This window comes from Podarcis filfolensis, assembly GCF_964270895.1.
Source record: "Podarcis filfolensis genome assembly, chromosome: 2".
NCBI classification, from domain to species: Eukaryota; Metazoa; Chordata; class Lepidosauria; order Squamata; family Lacertidae; genus Podarcis; species Podarcis filfolensis.
The window spans coordinates 101,081,787-101,100,482 of record NC_139605.1 but is presented as its reverse complement, the minus strand read 5'-3'; the positions used below and the strand labels follow the sequence as shown (position 1 = coordinate 101,100,482).

Here is an 18,696-nt window from a genome sequence, read left to right as displayed (position 1 = left end):
GCCAGATCTCAAGGTTGTTTCTTGTGAATCCTCTTTCTCTTTACCATCTGCCATAACAAAGTCTTTTAGTCAAGGTCATTCCCACACTCTTATGCTGTCAGACAAAGTTCCCAGATTTTAAACTCCACTTATTGCTGAAACAATTTATAAATCCTCTAGAGGGCGTAAAGTCAGTTTTTTACTTTCTAATTAGTCCCACACTCTCCAGAAAGTTAAACAAAGGTCCTTCTAGTCCCTTTCAATTGTTCTTTTCTCTTTCTGGAGATTTCAAATCAATAATGTCCTGCAAGTATCTTTACTTTGCAACAAAATACATATTTCAAATTGAGAGTAGCCAAAGTCAGTCAAAGATACTTTTTTACCTTCTTGTAGCAACAGTCCTTAGCCGGTGCTTTTACTCCGGCAGTCCGATCCCCAGGTAAAAGAGCAGCGGTAAATAACTCAATTTCCTTTAAATTGGCAGGAAAATACTTTCAGGTCTTCTTCCCCCCCCCTCCTGCCTTCGGGGAGGGAGTTCTTTACTTGGTGTTGAATTTCTTAGTTCCCGCAACTCTCCTTTCCAGCGGTTACAGCTTAAATGCCTTTCGCTTTGATCTTGCTGCAGAACGGAAAGCAGACTTCCTTTTTGGTGCTTGTCCGTCTCGGTACCCAATTTCTTAAAATTTAGTGTCCAATTTAGTTTTAGAAGTCAATCCTACTCACGGATAGTTGTTCTTTTTAGTCCAAATTCACCGGAAGAAATCAGCGCTCTCCGCTAATGGCGACGCGGCTTCGCTTCGCAGGCTGGGTGAAAGCGACTCTCAGCACCGCTCCAAAACCCCTCCGCTGATCCGCAGCCTTTAAAAAGGCTATTTCACCGCGTCGGGGGGGCGCAAAGGTGCCCGCCGAGTCTCCAGTTCACAGGCTACGCGCCTGTGATTTTTGAGGGTCCCCGCTCCGCCGTAGCTGGCAGGACCCGAACCTACGAAGCAGATCTCTCCCGGAGCTCCGGGAGAGATCCGCCATTAAGCGCTGGCGCTAACCGGAAGTCCAAACAAGTAGCTTATTAGCATTCTCAAATGGCACGCAATAGTTTTGTATAAGAAGTCTACAGCAATAAGAATTATGTTTTACATACCAGCTTAATTTATCTTCTGTGATTCCTCACTTGATAAGTAAACATTTATTTTGTTTCTTAAAACCTCCAGTTCATATTTTATCTTCTTGTGCCTTTAGCCAGAGAGAAGGGTTATGCGAACAATGAAGTTTAGTTATCAGCAGGGCTGATAACTTGTTAAAAAAGTTCTGTTAAAGAAAATTCTGCTTCAATAGGAGCTTGAATCTGATCTGTATACAGTGGTAAGGTAAAGATAAAGGGACCCCTGACCATTAGGTCCGGTTGTGGCCGACTCTGGGGTTGTGGCACTCATCTCGCTTTATTGGCCGAGGGAGCCGGCGTACATCTTCCGGGTCATGTGGCCAGCATGACTAAGCCGCTTCTGGCGAACCAGAGCAGCACACGGAAACGCTGTTTACCTTCCCGCTGGAGCGGTACCTATTTATCTACTTGCACTTTGACGTGCTTTCAAACTGCTAGGTTGGCAGGAGCAGGGATCGAGCAACGGGAGCTCACCCCATTGCAGGGATTCGAACAGCCAACCTTCTGATCAGCAAGTCCTAGCCTCTGTGGTTTAACCCACAGCACCACCCGCGTCCCGCTATACAGTGTTACCTCCGGTTAAATACTTAATTCGTTCTGGAGGTCCGTTCTTAACCTGAAACTGTTCTTAACCTGATGCACCACTTTAGCTAATGGGGCCTCCTGCTGCCGCCATGCCGCCGGAGCACGATTTCTGTTCTCATCCTGAAGCAATGTTCTTACCCCAAGGTAATATTTCTGGGTTAGTAGAGTCTGTAACCTGAAGTGTATGTATCCTGAAGAGTATGTAACCGAGGTACCAGTGTACTGGCGTCTCCAAATTATGGCTGGGCTTGGTAGCCAACTTTTAGTTTCTGCTTGCCAGCTATGCAGTCTAATCGTAATAATAACACATAATAATACTACAGTACATCAATTTATCAACACAGGTGTTGCCTATGTTGTCTGTCATGTACCACATGGGGTGTTGTTATTTTTTAATTCACCTGAAACCCACAGTGCTTGTTTTTGACAATGCCTCCCCCCCTTCAAAATGTTGATGACTATCCCTCTGCACCGCACTGCATCCCACCCAAAATATACAAGTGCTTTCTATAAATTCAAATATTAAGCATTTACATTGTTGTTTTCAGATACAACCACAACATGTGGGGAAGGCATGGTTCAGTATGATGTTTAATTTTCTGCCTGATAAATGAAGGGGAAATAAAGGCTTAGAAGCTACGTAACTAGGCTTCTACTGGTGGGAGCATTCCGTACGCCCAGTTCCACAAACAAGATGGAAGTGGGAAAGTGGGGAGGAAGCAGGGGAGACAACTTTCACTGACTCCTCCTTCCTCCTGCAGCCATCTTGTATCTCATATATCTTCTGAGCAGTTTCCCTGGTAACATTATGAACCACATATTTTCACACATTCAGGCACCCACACCTTTCAGTAGTCATATGGAGTTTTTATTGATGATTTACTTTGTGTATATTGCTTTGTACACTAAATTTCATTTTGTTTCAATCACACTTATGTGTAAAAGTTGAAAGATTTCAGCATTAGCATGTGTCTAAACAACCAGGTTGTTAGGCAATCATCTTTATTTCCTCTTGCATTGTTTTTCTTTGCTTTGAGGCAAAGAGTCTCAAGAAATCTGAAAGTGATTCACTGCCTAATAGCCACATTGTTTTCTCTTCCAATTACATGTGTTTACATTTCATCATAACAGGAATCAAATATCTTCCTATCCCCTGTATACAATAGGAGTTAAATATCTTCTTATTTCCTGTAACTTGCTAGATAGCAGATAATATCTAAAACACTTGATACGATTCTGCTTGATCAGGTTCAACTTTAAATAAGTATTAGATATTTCGTTCAATCGCAAATTCCTCTTGTGTAACCTGGTATATTATGGAATTATGAACTTTCTTTTTTATGGTTTATGATTTTATTCACCCATCACCACTGAATACCTCTTCACTTTTTTTGTACAGTATTTTAAAAACGCTTAATTCTAATGTTGCTTCCACATAATCTCTACTGCTTTGTCTAGTTTTTATTTTGTATTGGCCCTTGCTGTCTCTTACTTCCCCTTATTTCAGGTAACAGTCCACCTGTATGCATAAACATCAGTAAATAATTACTAGGAATCATAGCAGTGTACATATGGGTGGTTGGTTCTTCATTGTGAGGAGGCTTTCCAGGCTATTATTTTAGATGTCAAATTTACAGGGACAGTATTTTCTCCTGGAGTAGGACACCTAGCATAGGGAAATTACGTTTTTGGGGGGCCAGGAAGGGCCATCTCCTAAACTTACTTTTGGAAGAGGATCGTTCTCTTCCCGCCTTTGTCATGGGCAGATAGACTCTGGCATGGTTCCTTACTTGTGGCAGTTTAGTATTTTGAAAGAAGGAGCTAAGTTAAGAACTCTAGCCTAGGGAACAGAGTAGAGAGACTCCCCCTTTGGTCACACTATCCTGGCATACACTTCACTTGAAGATGGGAAAAAGCTGGTTCACTTGGAGATTGGAAAGAGAGAGAGAGAGTTTCCCTTAGGTCTCAATTTTTCCACATATAGTCATGTTCTGGCAATCATTCTTCATGGCATAGGCTTCCACTCACAAGCACCGGTGGACACATGAACTTGTGGAGTGACAAGTCTTGCATGTCCAACCTGGTGCTCTCCAGATGTTTTCAACTACAACACCCATGAGCCCCAGGCTGCATAAATTGGCCATGCTAGCTGGAACTGATGGGAGAGGATCTAGGGAGCACCAGTAGGGAGAAAAGTGGACTATAGACTTCTTCAATAGGCTTTCCAAATGGCAGATTCCACAGATTTTGTCATTGGAATCATGGTTGCCTAAACAACCATGTGGTTAGATTCACCACAGAGGACACAGCAAGTACCAAATGTATGACACAGGAAGGTAGGGCACACAGTCATTTTCTCTCTGGGGATTGTCAGAGTACATGGGGAGTTTCAGTGCTTCTCAATGTCCCACTCCCATAATGGTCAGAAGAGTCTTCACACCCTTTTCTCTTCCATGGTTGGTGTATTGCTCTACACAGTTGCATTAACTTTCAAGTCCCCTGAGGGTTTTGTGGCATGCTTGGTTGGGGAGCTGCCACCTCAGCAGCTTTGCGAAAAAGGACTTCTTTACGTGAGATGTGCAGGCAGCCCCGGTGTTCAGGACATACCTTTACCAAAACACTATAAGATGAACATTTTAACCTCTTCCGAGAGTGTCTTCAGGAGGCCTGCCTTACAAGGGTAGATCTGATGTGGACACTTTATTAAGTTGGCCACACCATTGCTAATGACCTATAAGCAGAGATTATGTAATGAAGTTTCATCTTTTCCCATTAAGATTACAATTCATTTTATCTCTGTCATCTAGGTTAAAATATCTTTCCATTTGAATTTCTAACAGGCACATATTTCCTTCCATATGAACATCTCCATTCTTTGTGATTGGTTGTAGAGCTCTTAGTCCAGGTTTTCCCTCTACGTCTTTGTGAAATTTTTGTGGAGCCTGGGGCAGGGTATTCTCTGTAGTAGCACCAGGACTTTGGAATCTGCTTTCTTGGAAAGCATCCCACCCTGCCTCAGTATCAGAGTTCAGGCAGGGAGTAAATATTTTAATTTTCTTGTCCTATTAAAATAGCTTACACTCTGTTGCCTTTGGTTTTTATTGTTTTTATATATGAGCTATTTTTTCATTTACAGTACATTGCCTTGAGTCCTTTTCTGGTAGAACATTTTTTAAAAAAGCAATTTTACTTGAAATCATCTAGGAGATGTGTTTTAATTTCTAGCCAGTGGGTTTATTGTTTTCATTATCAGTGCTTTTAAAATGATTATTTGGGCCCTTTCAGTTTTCTCTCGTGTGCCATTATGAACTGCTAACGGTTTCTTAAACAAGAAAAGTTTATTCTCTTTCGAGTGTTTCAAATTATTTCCCCCCCTTGCCAAATACTGTCCAATTGGCAAAGTGGGATATCCTCTTGATCTTATCATATGGCCAAATCTACTGGATACAGGATGTCTGAAAGCTGCTGTTTATCAAAAGCAGGATAGTAATCTCCACTGGCTGCACAGCAAATCCTATAATTGAAAAGAAAATGTGCTTGACTTTTTGTCCAAACAAATACAGTCCTTAAAGATGTGTTAAGAACAATTTGAAAGAATATATTTTAAGAATGCCCTGCGTATGTGATGTTCGTGTTTCAGAAGATATAATGCAAGTGTTTTACCCGAGTACGAGCCATAAAAATCTCCAGTTTACATAATTGTGTCAACAATAATTTCAGCTACATACTATAAAAAAGCACTGAGTTGATGGATGCTAAGTTTCACTTTAACAGTGGCTGGAAATATTCATTCTTTCCACGTTCTTCTGCCGCACAAGCCTTTGTTAACATAATGTGATTTGTGTGTCCTGTTTAAATTCCTGAATCCTGACCCAGCTTTGATTTTAACCACTTGCCTGGTTGTCATGGGAGGCATCTGACCTTTACCAGTTGAGACTGGTATGCCAGTTACAAATTTATCTAGAGAGATCAAACCCTGCCCCAGCAATCCATTGGCTGGTCGCATTCAGGAAAGACTACTGTAATGTACTCTACATTGGGCTGCCTTTGAAGACTGTCCAGAAACTTTCAGCTGGTGCAGAATGCTAGTTGATAGTGAGTGTGTGGTGCATAGGACACCAAATCTATACCAGTGGCATTGGTTGCCTGTACATTTCTGAGCAAGCTCAGAGGTTTTGCTTGTATATCTGCCTATCAGGTCAGTTCGGCTGCTGGGCATGAGAGATGGGACCTTGTCTGTAGTGCCCTCCAGATTGAGGAACTCCACAAGGATGTGTATGGCCTCTCTACTGCCGGTGTTTATGTGTGTCTTAAAAACCTACCTCTATCAAACCTCTTAAAGGCTATACTCTTAGAACTGGTTATTTTACTACAAATGGTTCTGCTTCTTAGGTGCTAATTTGTACTGATGCTTGTAAACTGCTCAGACTTTTAAAGGATTGCGAACACCAGTGCTGTCGTTATGTTCTATTTTATTTATGTATTGTTTTATGATGTTGTGAATAGTTCTGGGTGCACAGTGCCCCGAAGAGCAACATCCAGATCATTAATAAATAAATAAATTGCAGTGGGATGGCAGCAGTGCATCTTTTGGACAGGAGGCAAGTTCAGCTCATTTTGCAATGGCCACTTGCTGTTCTAAGTTGCTCAAATTGTAATGCCTGGACCCATAGATCTATGAAACAGATGGTGTAGAGATTGCTTTTGGAATAAGAAGTGGTAGAAATGAGAAGAGAGCCTGTGTCATGTAGTAGTTCAAGCGTCCGAGTAGGACCGGTGTGGGGGGCGGGGCGGGGGGATGACCAGGTTTCAAATCCCCACTTGGCCGTGAAGCTCACTGGATGACCCTGGGCCAGTCACTGCCTCTCAGCCTAACCTACCATTAATTAATTAATGGCTTGTGTACATTCACTATGTAAATGAATCATGTGTATTTGCATTTTGGATAAATTCAGATAGCGAAAAGCCTTTTCACCTAGGGGGCCAAGATTAAAAAATGGTACTACCATACACCTGCTGCTAAAATGCTGCCTGGAGGTCCAGGAGGGAGGACCATGAGTGATGTTGCTGCCAGAAGTTTTTTTAAAAATAATAATAATGCAACAACGTTGAAGGGTTCAGGTTGTCTGTGTTGGGGACCCATCAGCAGCACTATGCAAAAGGCCCCCTGACATCTAGTCCCCGTACAGTAGTGCTATCTAAAAGGAAGAAATAGCATGTATTTGCCTCATGGCATGATATATAGAATACTGCAGTGGCAAAACAAAAGTGCAGGGGCATAACAAACCTACTTTCAGATAAGGGACAAAGGAAAACTCTGATCTGAAACTTCTGCTGCCTTGTGGGATATCCTCAGGAGAAAAAAAGGTTAAGGAATAAATCCTGCACAAATCTGGAGTGGAGTTCCTTGGATGGTGCTTTGTATGCCTCCTTCCAGCAGCTACTGCAGCCAAGCTAGTGCCAAACGTACTGCTCTGCTTTCCTTTGGAGCACATCAGTGAAGCCGAGAGTGGGGTCTTGTCATCTGTCCAGGCTTGTGCTCCGGGGAGGTCACTTCAGTGTTGCAAATGCAGCGGTTTGACTTCACCTCCAGAGGTGCACTCCATTGTCTCTCAAGAGAAACAAATGCCAACCATATGATGCCAGTATTATTCAGTTCTCTGTACAGTGGTACCTCGGGTTAAGTACTTAATTCGTACCGGAGGTCCGTTCTTAACCTGAAACTGTTCTTAACCTGAAGCACCACTTTAGCTAATGGGGCCTCCTGTTGCCGCCGCGCCGCCGGAGCACGATTTCTATTCTTATCCTGAAGCAAAGTTCTTAACCCGAGGTAATATTTCTGGGTTAGCGGAGTCTGTAACCTGAAGTGTATGTAACCCGAGGTACCACTGCATTAGTAAATCTACCAATTCTTTACAGTCTCAATTTTTATAGCTTTATGATAAGATTAGGTATAAGGGTAAAGGAAAAGGAACCTTGGACGGTTAAGTCCAGTCCAAGATTAAGTATAGAGTGGTATATTATTCTGGAGCAACTCTCTATAATGACTCTCCCATCTGGAAATGAAAATTTGAAATTGTTTTTGAAATTTTAAATTTTGAATGAAAGGCTGTTCATTTTGTTTGAAATTGTTTGAAATTGATACACATTTAATTTGTTTTGTTGTATGTGATTTGATAGGCTTGCTTTTCCAACCTTTGTATTTTCCATAGAGAATCTGCACATCCACTCAATTCCTAACAGAGTTTTAACCACTTTATTTAGAACCAGATGGTCAAAGAGCTGGAGGCCCGTGTCCACCAGTTGACTGTGGAAGCAGAATCCAGTAATTTGCAGCATCAGAAGTTATCTCAAGAAAAGACCAGTCTTGAGCAAGCCTACCAGGCTGTGTGCACAGAACTCGAAGAAGTCAAGGCAAGGTACTTAATGAACATTTCTACTTTGGATAATAGGTGTTACAAGTGCCAATTGTAATAAAACAGTAGTATTTAGTAATAACTGACTGGTAAATGGAAACGAAAAGTTGCATTTTGAGTTTCTTAAATATCTGGGTATGTTTTACTTGCCTATTTACTTGGATCACATACTGTGGAATAATTTCCTCACCTTCTGATGTGTTTCCACGGCAGTTAATGGGATAAATCAATGGTGATACTAATCAATAGCAGAGGTACAACTTCTAAGGGGGTAGTGATGTTGATATGTTGTAGCAAAGACAACAAACAATCTTGTGGCACCAAGGCACATCAGTGGTTGAGGAATTCACAGTTCTATGGAGAAATACAATGAACCTATAAAGAACCCAGGAAAGTCAGCAAAATAGTGTAGCGTAAGCATTCTTGAACTTCTTGTTCTCCTTGATCCGGATAGTAACTTTATGAGAAAAGTGAATGTATAAGCAAACCTTCATCTGCCATTACCTCAGATAATGTACTTGATCTTTATCTGTTATTGGTTGCTTCTCACAGGATTTCCCAATGGTGGGTGTGGAGTCCCTGGTTGAAAATGGAGCTCTATATAAAGCTATAGGGATTGGTATATGAAACCGCTTGTTTTCTTGTTGGTTGTATTTTTGTAAAAGCAGTTCATTGTTTGACGTGATTGCATTTTCATGCTTCATAAGAAAATGAAGATTAATATTGTTCTGTTCATGCTGTAAGATGTGTAAGAGAAGAGAATGTTGTGTTATTTCAGATACCTCTGCTTAGATTTCCTTGCAATATTTCTAGATGCAACTCACTTCAGAAAGAAAAGGGGCGTATTGTACAAGACTTTGAGCAGAACATTCAGACTCTACAAAGCAAATATGATGATGACATAGATTTGTTGAAACAGGAACATGCTCTTTCTGCAGTGAAAGTAAGTTCACACTCAAGAATAGGATAGGCTTATATACAGATAGGCTTATATATAAACAATATATTAAAGCATGTTTTCAGTGTTAATTTTTGAGGTTTTATGCTTGCATACGCATGTATAGGTATGACTGGGTTTAATTTAATCAACCGATTCTTCTCAGCTCCCTTAATATACTTATATGCATGTATGTTGACAGGGTTGAAATCTAATGTTTCAACGTTAGTTTGTTTCTCTGAAGCGTGTGCACAATTTTTAATCAGGTGCCAATGACTATTCTAACAACACTGTTTAATCTATCAGTAACTATAGTAGTATTTGCATTTTAAGGACAAATGAAATATGGAGAGACTGAGTTTAAAAGTTTTCTGTATCTTTTCCAAGTAGATCATCTTCTCCTCCCCCTGTCTTTTAAGTTGAACTTTGAAAAAAGTTTACTTCTGCCGGAGCTAATACAAGACCAACATTCCCTTGTCTATTAAATCCCTACAGGCATCTGATGTGATTGAAGAATTAGAACAGTGTGTGTCGCAATTAAAACAACAGTTACTGGAATCAGAACATCAAAGGCAGCAACAGCTGAGGGTGAGCCCTGCATTTTTCACTCAGGAAAAATGATGAGCCTTTTTTTTCTTTTTTCTTTTTACTACTTTCTGTGATTTGTATGAATAGAATGCTCAAGTGAGAGAGTTTCTGGAGTTCTTGGAAATGTGAGCCAATCACTCAACATCCGTAATAATGGAATATGTTCTTATTTCTGGCTAAACCCTTTAAAGAAACTTGGGGGCTATTTGTCTTATTTCCTTGCTTATTGAACTGATATGAAAAGCGTATATATCAGTGGATTAAAGAAATGCATACAGTGAAGTTGAAAGTAATCCCTGTGTCTGTCTTACATAGTGATAGCTACATTTGTATAAATTAGTACATTAGCATAAACATGTCGCATGGCTCCTACATTTCAAATATTTGCTGCCTTTTCCTTGCTGTCCAAATTATGCCTGGCTCTTATTCTTTCTCATTCCTAACCAGTAAATTCACTGCATCTCCTTTTCAGCTTTCCACTGCCCAACATCCTTTCCTTCTTTATCCATTAGCTGCCTTTACTACGGGTTGTGTAACCCTTTAGGGAGAGGAGGCCACATTATGCAGCTGACTGTTTGTGGTATTTTGCTCATGTATTCAAACCTCTCTCCCCACTTTGGGGTGGGGGGCATATGGAAACTGGTTCTGCATGTTTGCACACCTCTAATGGGACGTGGGTGGCACTGTGGGTTAAACCACAGAGCCTAGGACTCGCCGATCAGAAGGTTGGCGGTTCGAATCCCCGCGACGGGGTGAGCTCCTGTTGCTCGGTCCCTGCTCCTGCCAACCTAGCAGTTCGAAAGCACATCAAAAAGTGCAAGTAGATAAATAGGTACCGCTCTGGCGGGAAGTTAAACGGCGTTTCCGTGTGCTGCTCTGGTTCGCCAGAAGCGGCTTAGTCATGCTGGCCACATGACCTGGAAGCTGTACGCCGGCTCCCTCGGCCAATAAAGCGAGATGAGCGCCGCAACCCCAGAATCAGTCACGACTGGACCTAATGGTCAGGGGTCCCTTTACCTTTACCCTAATGGGAGACTGGAACTGGTGGCATCTTGAGCTCAGATTCCCACACCTTTTCTATAGACCAGTTTTTCACCTGTTTTAAAATTGATTAGCTAAGTCAACTCCCCGCCATCTGATCAAACTTGCTGTTACATGTGCATTGAATATGGTTATCAGATAGTTCCAAAAGTTTTATTTATCATGTAATCGTCAGTTCCTTGACCTCTATTTTTCAGGATCAAGAACAGACATATATGCAGGAGAAACTTCATTTAGAGAGAGATCTTGAAAAGAAGGTAATGAATTGAAGTATCAGTTTTATTATATGGAATATCCGCTGTAACCATTAAAAGATTTATTTATAAACTGTAAAATGCAAATGTTGGCCAGAAAAGGAACACAGAACTGGTGAAATATAAAAGCTTATCTGCCAAGGAGCTTTTCTCAATGATAAACCTGTTGATGTTTGTCAGAGAGCTATACTGTCTTGGTTAAGTTATAGTCACTAGCATATTTTAGTCCATAAAGTGGGGAAAACCCTCTTAGGTTAAAGATTTGAATAGTGCCCTGTCCGAAAATGCTTAAGATCTTTCAGTAATTATTTTTAGTTATAATGACATCCAGATTTAAAAGGTTGAATTGGAAGATCTACTAACTAAAAAACAAATCACAGATTATATTGCCTGTTCTCCAAATTAATCAGTGAGGCAGAGACTGGAGGACACAGGCTCATTCCACCCCAATACAGCAGCTCCTTGTGCCAGATTGAGAAAAGTAATATTAAACTGTTTTCTTCCACTTTCAGTCTTCACAACCACCTCTTTGCTGACAAGCCTGTCCTTGAAATTTTCATGGCAGTCCATCAACCCCAATCACCCAGAATTCTTAGCAAAATACAGAAATATTTCACTTGAGCTGTATTTTTTTTCTATCAGAGTCTGCACTTTTGTAGGAAACAATGGAGAACACAATCATATATAAAGAATCCTGCAAATATTTCTCTTGATATCCAACACTTGTTGGAACTCTTAACAGGTTCCTGAGAGTACAAAAGGGTTATGTTTGATCATTGCTGTGTGTACATTCCCTTGCAGCGGTGTAGGAAAACGTAAATCAAGGCTGGCCAACTTTGCTTTTCCGGAATGCGCGCATGATAGTGTGATTGTTTCAGATATATGTTGTTGGGTGCCTGTTGGCCATCACTCAGTTGATGTCTTGATTTAGAAGAGATGCCCATTAATACAGCTGCCCACTGCATATACTACAGTGGTACCTCGGGTTAAATATTTAATTCATTCCGGAGGTCTGTACTTAACCTGAAACTGTTCTTAACCTGAAGCACCACTTTAGCTAATGGGGCCTCCTGCTGCTGCCGCGCCGCCGGAGCACGATTTCTGTTCTTATCCTGAAGCAAAGTTCTTAACCTGAAGCACTATTTCTGGGTTAGCGGAGTCTGTAACCTGAACCGTCTGTAACCTGAAGCGTATGTAACCCAAGGTACCACTGTATAGTGTAGAGACCTGGTGTTTGAGCTGTTGATAGTTCTACATGGGTTGTCTGTGATATGCTAAAAGCACATGTGTGTCAGTAGCCCACATACCACCTCTTACCACATACCACATATATTATTGAAGCCAAGGCAAGGAGCAGCTCCCATAGAACTGATGATCATCAGATCTGGCAGTTAAAAATGTATTGGAAAAGGGAAAGTGTGGTTGTATTGATATATGCTTTAATTATTATTATTATTAAGAATAATAAATGTCTGTCCCGCCCATTGGGCTGGGTTTTCCCAGCTACCCTGGGCGGTTTACAACATATATAAAAACGTAACAAAACATCAAACGTTAAAAAACAAAATATCCTATCCAACAACATACAAACCAATAAAGCAATAGAAATCAATAATAACAGCAGCAACAATAACAATAATAACAGTTTAGTTATACCCAGATTAAAATAACCGCCAACCCCAACTAAACATTTAACCAACACCCGCCCAACAAAAACAAAACAGAGGAACCAAAATTAGAACCATTTAAAACATTTTACACGGGTGGCGCAGTGGGTTAAACCACAGAGCCTAGGACTTGCTGATCAGAAGGTCGGCGGTTTGAATCCCCGTGACGGGGTGAGCTCCCGTTGCTTGGTCCCTGCTCCTGCCAACCTAGCAGTTCGAAAGCACGTCAAAGTGCAAGTAGATAAATAGGCGGGAAGGTAAACAGCATTTTTGTGCGCTGCTCTGGTTCGCCAGAAGTGGCTTAGTCATGCTGGCCACATGACCCGGAAGCTGTACACCGGCTCCCTCGGGCAATAAAGCGAGATGAGCGCTGCAACCCCAGAGTCGGCCACGACTGGACCTAATGGTCAGGGGTCCCTTTACCTTTAGTTAAACATTTTAAAATGTTTTAGCCAGTTGCCCCAAACGAAGAGGTTACTTGCTTTACATAAGGGGTAGCTATCTCATGGCCCCATGTGGCATCCCCAAGTGATTTTTGTGGCCCCTGAAAACCCCTGAGAATCCAATCACATTGAGGCTGTGTTGTCACATGGTAGAGCATAGGTTTGTGCTCTGGGTGGGGGGGGGGGATGTGGGAAAGTTGCATTCAGTGATTAAAAAATTGCACTGAGATTGCCTTTTGAGCCCGTAGGTTTGATACCACCATCTTCAGCATTTTGTGTTCATTTTCTGGTGTGGGTGGGTGGGATGGCTTCTGTTTTTGCCACGTGCATTTTTTTTGTCCACTGGCAGACGTCCTTTGAAGGGTTCTCCGGAGGATAATATATGACCCCAGGGCTGAAATTATAAGCCATCTGTGGTTTACCTACAAGGCATAAAAACAGCCATTAAATGCAACTACATTAGTAGGGGCTAATTCAACAGACGTATTCTAGTGTTATTTTATTTATTGCAGCATATTAAGCTTGAAAACTCCACTAGACAAATGAGGAGAACTATCTCTGCAGCAGACATGAGGTTGACAGTTCCACATAGGTATCAGAACCATATCAAAGGAAGAAACAACTTTAACACCTATTCTGCCTTGGGTAAAAGCACTGGGAACATATGTCTAGCAAGTTTAAAGTTTTGACTGTTGGACCAATAAAGAAAAGCAGACCTCAAACATTACAATCATAGGTGTATTAGCTGGTCTTCATGACTTTCCATAACTTTTGACTTGTTTAATTGAGGACGACGTAGTGAGAAATATTTAGAGTATGTAAAATCTGTGATCCCATTGGTGAGATGGCAGCTTTCCATCTGCTTTGCAGTACAAGGTGGCAAAAGGGACAAAGCTCTCCCTGGCAAGTTCCACTAACAAGAAGTACCGTATTTTTCGCCCTATAGGACACACCGTCCCATAAGGCGCACCTAGTTTTTTTGGGGGGGAATAAAGGGGAAAAAATTATTTCCCCCCCAGGCGCGGGGCTGGGGCGGGGGAGGCCCGAGCTTCCCCTGACCCCAGCCCCCAAACAGGCAGCTCTCTGCAAGCCGTGGGAGCCCAGCGCTGGCTCCCGCTGCTTGCTGAGAGGTCCGCGAAGCCTGGACGCGCTGATCTCAGCGCGCGCAGGCTTCGGCATGCTGGCAACTCTCCGCAAGCAGCGGGAGCACTCCCGCTGCTTGCAGAGAGGTCCGCGAAGCCTGGGCGCGCTGATCTCAGCGCACGCAGGCTTCGGCATGCAGGCAACTCTCCGCAAGCAGCGGGAGCGCTCCCGCTGCTTGCGGAGAGGTCCGCAAAGCCTGGAGAGCGAGAGGGGTCGGTGCCCACCGACCCCTCTCGCTCTCCAGGCTTCAGCGAAAGCCTGCATTCGCCCCATAGGACGCACACACATTTCCCCTTCATTTTTGGAGGGGAAAGAGTGCGTCCTATAGGGCGAAAAATACGGTAAAATTTTAAAGAAACATTTAAAACTCTCAGTTATGCTGTTTTATTTCTTAACACTACTGTATTTTACATGACTATCTGGCTCATGCTCACTTAGCTTTGTCCCAAGGTCACTTGCATCACTGGTTGGGGTTACTTGCAACTCTAGTGGACAAAGGCAGGAGTAGGCTTTTACAGAAAACAGACTGGCCCTTTCCAGCCCTGGGAGGAATGCAGGGAGTGTTCACGCAACACACACATTGCAGCTGACATGCCAATAATAATAATAATAAATAATTTTATTTATACCCCAGCCAGAGCCGGGCTCAGGCAGCTAACACCAGTAAAATTACAATAAAAACATAATGGGGGGGGGGACAATTTAAAATACAGGTTAAAATACAATTTAAAATGCAACCTCATTTTAGAAGTAGCCCATAGATCAAAACTGTAAGGCCAGGCGGAACAGCTCTGTCTTGCAGGCCCTGCAGAAAGAGGTCAAGTCCCGCAGGGCCCTAGTCTCTTGTGACAGAGCGTTCCACCAAGTCGGGCCCAGTACTGAAAAGGCTCTGGCCCTAGTTGAGACCAATCTAACCACCTTGCGACTTGGGACCTCCAAAGTGTTGTCATTTGTAGACCTTAAGGTCCTCCGCAGGGCATGCCAGATATGTTGTAACACACAGTTTGGAAAGCTCTGCCTTAAATAAGCCCTTAATATTGGACTGGAAAACAAACTGGGACAATTGCAGATACAGTGATACATCGGAAGTCAAATGGAATCCATTCCAGAAGTCCGTTTGACTTCCAAAATGTTCGGAAACCAAGGTGCGGCTTCCAATTGGCTGCAGTAAGCTCCTGCAGCCAATTGGAAGCCACGGAAGCTGTGTCAGATGTTCGGGTTCCAAAGAATGTTTGCAAACTGGAATACTCACTTCTGGGTTTGTGGCGTTCGGGAGCCAAAACATTTGACTCGCAAGGCGTTTGGGAACTTAGGTACGACTGTATTTCAAAACAGGTGATACAGTGGTACCTCGGGCTACAGATGCTTCAGGTTACAGACTCCACTAACCCAGAAATAGTACCTTGGGTTAAGAACTTTGCTTCAGGATGAGAACAGAAGTCGTGCAGCGGCAGTGGGAGGCCACATTAGCTAAAGTGGTGCTTCAGGTTAAGAACAGTTTCAGGTTAAGAACGGACCTCTGGAACTAAGTAAGTTCTTAACCCGAGGTACCACTGTATGTGAGCATAGTGGTCTGTGCTGGTTAACGGGCAGGCTGCTGTATTCTGCATTGGCTGAAGTTTCAGAACCATCTTCAAATGCAGCCTCACATAGAGTCTGTTGTGGAAGACCTCAGAGAATGAATGGCAGTGACCATATGTCACGGTTATCAGGGTGTGTGATGGCTGGAACGTAACTCTTTTTCTTTTTTAAATGTTAGATGCATGGGTTGCAGAATGACTTTGAGAAGGAGAGAAAGGATTCTCATAGGAGAATACGAAAAATGGAAGACATGCTGAGGTGAGTAAAATGGCTCCAGAATGTTCCTGAGGAAGATTATGTTTTGTTTTTTAAATATTAATATTTTTATTGAAAGAATCTCGGCTATAAAGAAATAAATTGATACAAAGGAAAAAAGGGGAGACGTGAGGGGGTGGGGAGAACAAAGATGTGTATAAGAAAGAGAGAGAAATATACACACACACACACAAATGCAATGTAATATACTCCCATACATTCCTATACATTATATAAATTCATATAGTGTTATTATCCTATACATATGTAGGTTTTGTTGATACTGGAGTCATGCTTGTATCTAAATATCCATGATGGAGAGAGGTGGCTCTTAGCCATCAAATAGAATCAGGAGTGGTGAAGTTCCACTTAACTCTGCTATTTGGATACTTTCACTATATCCTCATTTCTCAGTGTAAAAAGAAAAGGGCTGTCTTCATTGTAGGCAAGGAGCTCTTCTCAAGAAAAGGCATCAAACTCTTAAGAAGAGTGCTGTTCTTTCTTTCTACTGTCTAACCAAAAAGCGTCACCCAGTATGTGATTAAAAACAGTTAGGTCCGGAGATTAAAATTGCTGCCTGTGTTAATTGTGCATATCCAGTTGTGGGTTTTTTATGGCATTTGAAAAGTTCCTGTTCATGCAGAGTTTAATGTCGCCTTTTGCTTATAGCTTTTATAAGCAATAATATAACAAAGCAAAGACAATATGGTGATACAAATAAATACTGTATTTTGTTTTTTCAGTGTGAAATATAGATCTGTACAGAGCAGTGCTCTGTAAATATTCTTTGAGTTTCAAAAGTATAAAAACTATCTGAGCTTGTAGCAATATTTTTACCCTCTCTGTTGCTGCTTCAAGACTGTCACCCAAGTGCTCCCCCACTTTCCTCCTGAAAGTCAGGGTTTGCATGGATGAAATGATGGTCCACCTTATCCTATATAAAAAAATTCCTTCCAGTAGCACCTTAAAAGGTAAAGGGACCCCTGACCGTCAGGTCCAGTTGCAGATGACTCTGGGGTTGTGGCGCTCATCTCGATTTATTGGCCGAGGGAGCCGGCGTACAGCTTCTGGGTCACGTGGCCAGCATGACTAAGCTGCTTCTGGCAAACCAGAGCAGCGCATGGAAACGCTGTTTAACTTTCCGCCAAAGCGGTACCTATTTATCTACTTGCACTTTGACGTGCTTTCGAACTGCTAGCTAGGTTGGCAGGAGAAGGGACCGAGCAATGGGAGCTCACCCCATCGCGGGGATTCGAACCGCCGACCTTCTGATCGGCAGATCCTAGGCTCTGTGGTTTAACCCACAGCCCCACCCGCGTCCCTAGTAGCACCTTAGAGACCAACTAAGTTTGTAATGTGCTACTGGAAGGAATTTTTTTATTTTGTTTCGACTACGGCAGACCAACATGGCTACCTATCTGTAACTTATTCTATATGACAACATTACAAAACCATTTAAGAGCCAAGTCAAAGCTCCCTGTACTGACTCTGAATAAGTGAGTGCATTTTCCCATTTCCAACCCCCAACTGCTAAAGCTGTGTGCTTTTTTCAGCAGATGAAAGCTTTGGCAAAAACCACAAACTCTTCTTTTTAGTTCAACCCTAATAAATATTCCAGCACACTGAGATAAGAGAGCATTTACACTGAGAGCATTTAGTGTTGATGGCTGCAGTATTAATTTAAATCCCAAAGATGATGCTCATACTCACATTAAAATATTATCTTATGGTGTTCTCACAGTTCTTTTTAGGTAATAGCAGCATATAAAGGAATAAAGGTTGTATTGTGTGTTTTCAGGGAATAGATGTATGGCCTGATTATGTACACCTGCAGAACCCAGAAGCATATATTCTGCATGGGAAGGAAAGGGGGTAAAACAGCTATATGTTGAAAGGGGTGGTGTGTGTGTGTGTGTGTGTGTGTGTGTGTGTGTGTGTGTGTGTAGTGTTTTGTATTTATTTCATGTGTGTGCTTATACTATGCCTTTATAAGTTCTCAACTTGGCAGATGTTTAGACTATGTACAGATAATTTTTCAGAGATTTGAGGCAATATTATAGGGGTCTTATTGCTTCTGGGCAATGTACTTTTGCATGTGAGCAGCTGTTTTGTTTCACCATCATTTCATGTGAGACTGACTTGTCGTGTTTCAAGCTCTGTGACAGAAAAACAGAAACATAGCCAGCACACTTGAGGTAGAAATGTGTCCCTTTTAGCATGATTCTGAGTGCCTGCAGTATGGTGCCTGTGACTGATATATACTGCTTCCACTCCATACACAAAGCAGTTTTGAAACTGTTTTTTGACAGTTTTTGAAACTGTTATTTTTAATTGCACTTCCTGGTTTTCCTAAGTGAAAGGATGCTTAAATATCTTAAATGATTTATGCAGCCCCTTAAAAGGAAAAAAAAAAGTGTGAAATTTATTTCAGGAGTGAAATTTACTAGATCAGAAGCTGACTCTGATCTGGTCTATTCAGTTCCACATTTCTTTTGAATTCTGGGAGTAGAAAAAGAGCAGCTGCAAGATTCTTTTCTTCCCTCTATTACGTTCCTTCTGTTACTATCTTACAAATGCTTGCTAGATTAGGGCCACCATAGCAGTGAAGATGTAGTCACTCCCATTAATCCAGAGAAATGGATATGGGT

General features: G+C 42.0%; 1 protein-coding gene across 5 annotated transcripts in view; it reads left to right on the top strand.

The window, feature by feature from the left end:
* The window catches only part of CEP112 (centrosomal protein 112), a 235,632-nt gene that overhangs the window by 68,242 nt on the left and 148,694 nt on the right, over positions 1–18,696 (top strand). For all 5 annotated transcript variants that reach the window (XR_014544414.1, XM_083598626.1, XM_083598625.1 and 2 more), the window contains 5 exons: positions 7,988–8,142; positions 8,953–9,082; positions 9,572–9,664; positions 10,903–10,962; positions 15,972–16,051. Coding sequence is in view for 4 of the 5 variants with exons in the window: in XM_083598626.1 (XP_083454752.1) it covers positions 7,988–8,142; positions 8,953–9,082; positions 9,572–9,664; positions 10,903–10,962; positions 15,972–16,051 (518 nt within the window). In the remaining variant the exon portion in view is untranslated. The remainder of the gene's footprint in view (positions 1–7,987; positions 8,143–8,952; positions 9,083–9,571; positions 9,665–10,902; positions 10,963–15,971; positions 16,052–18,696) is intronic.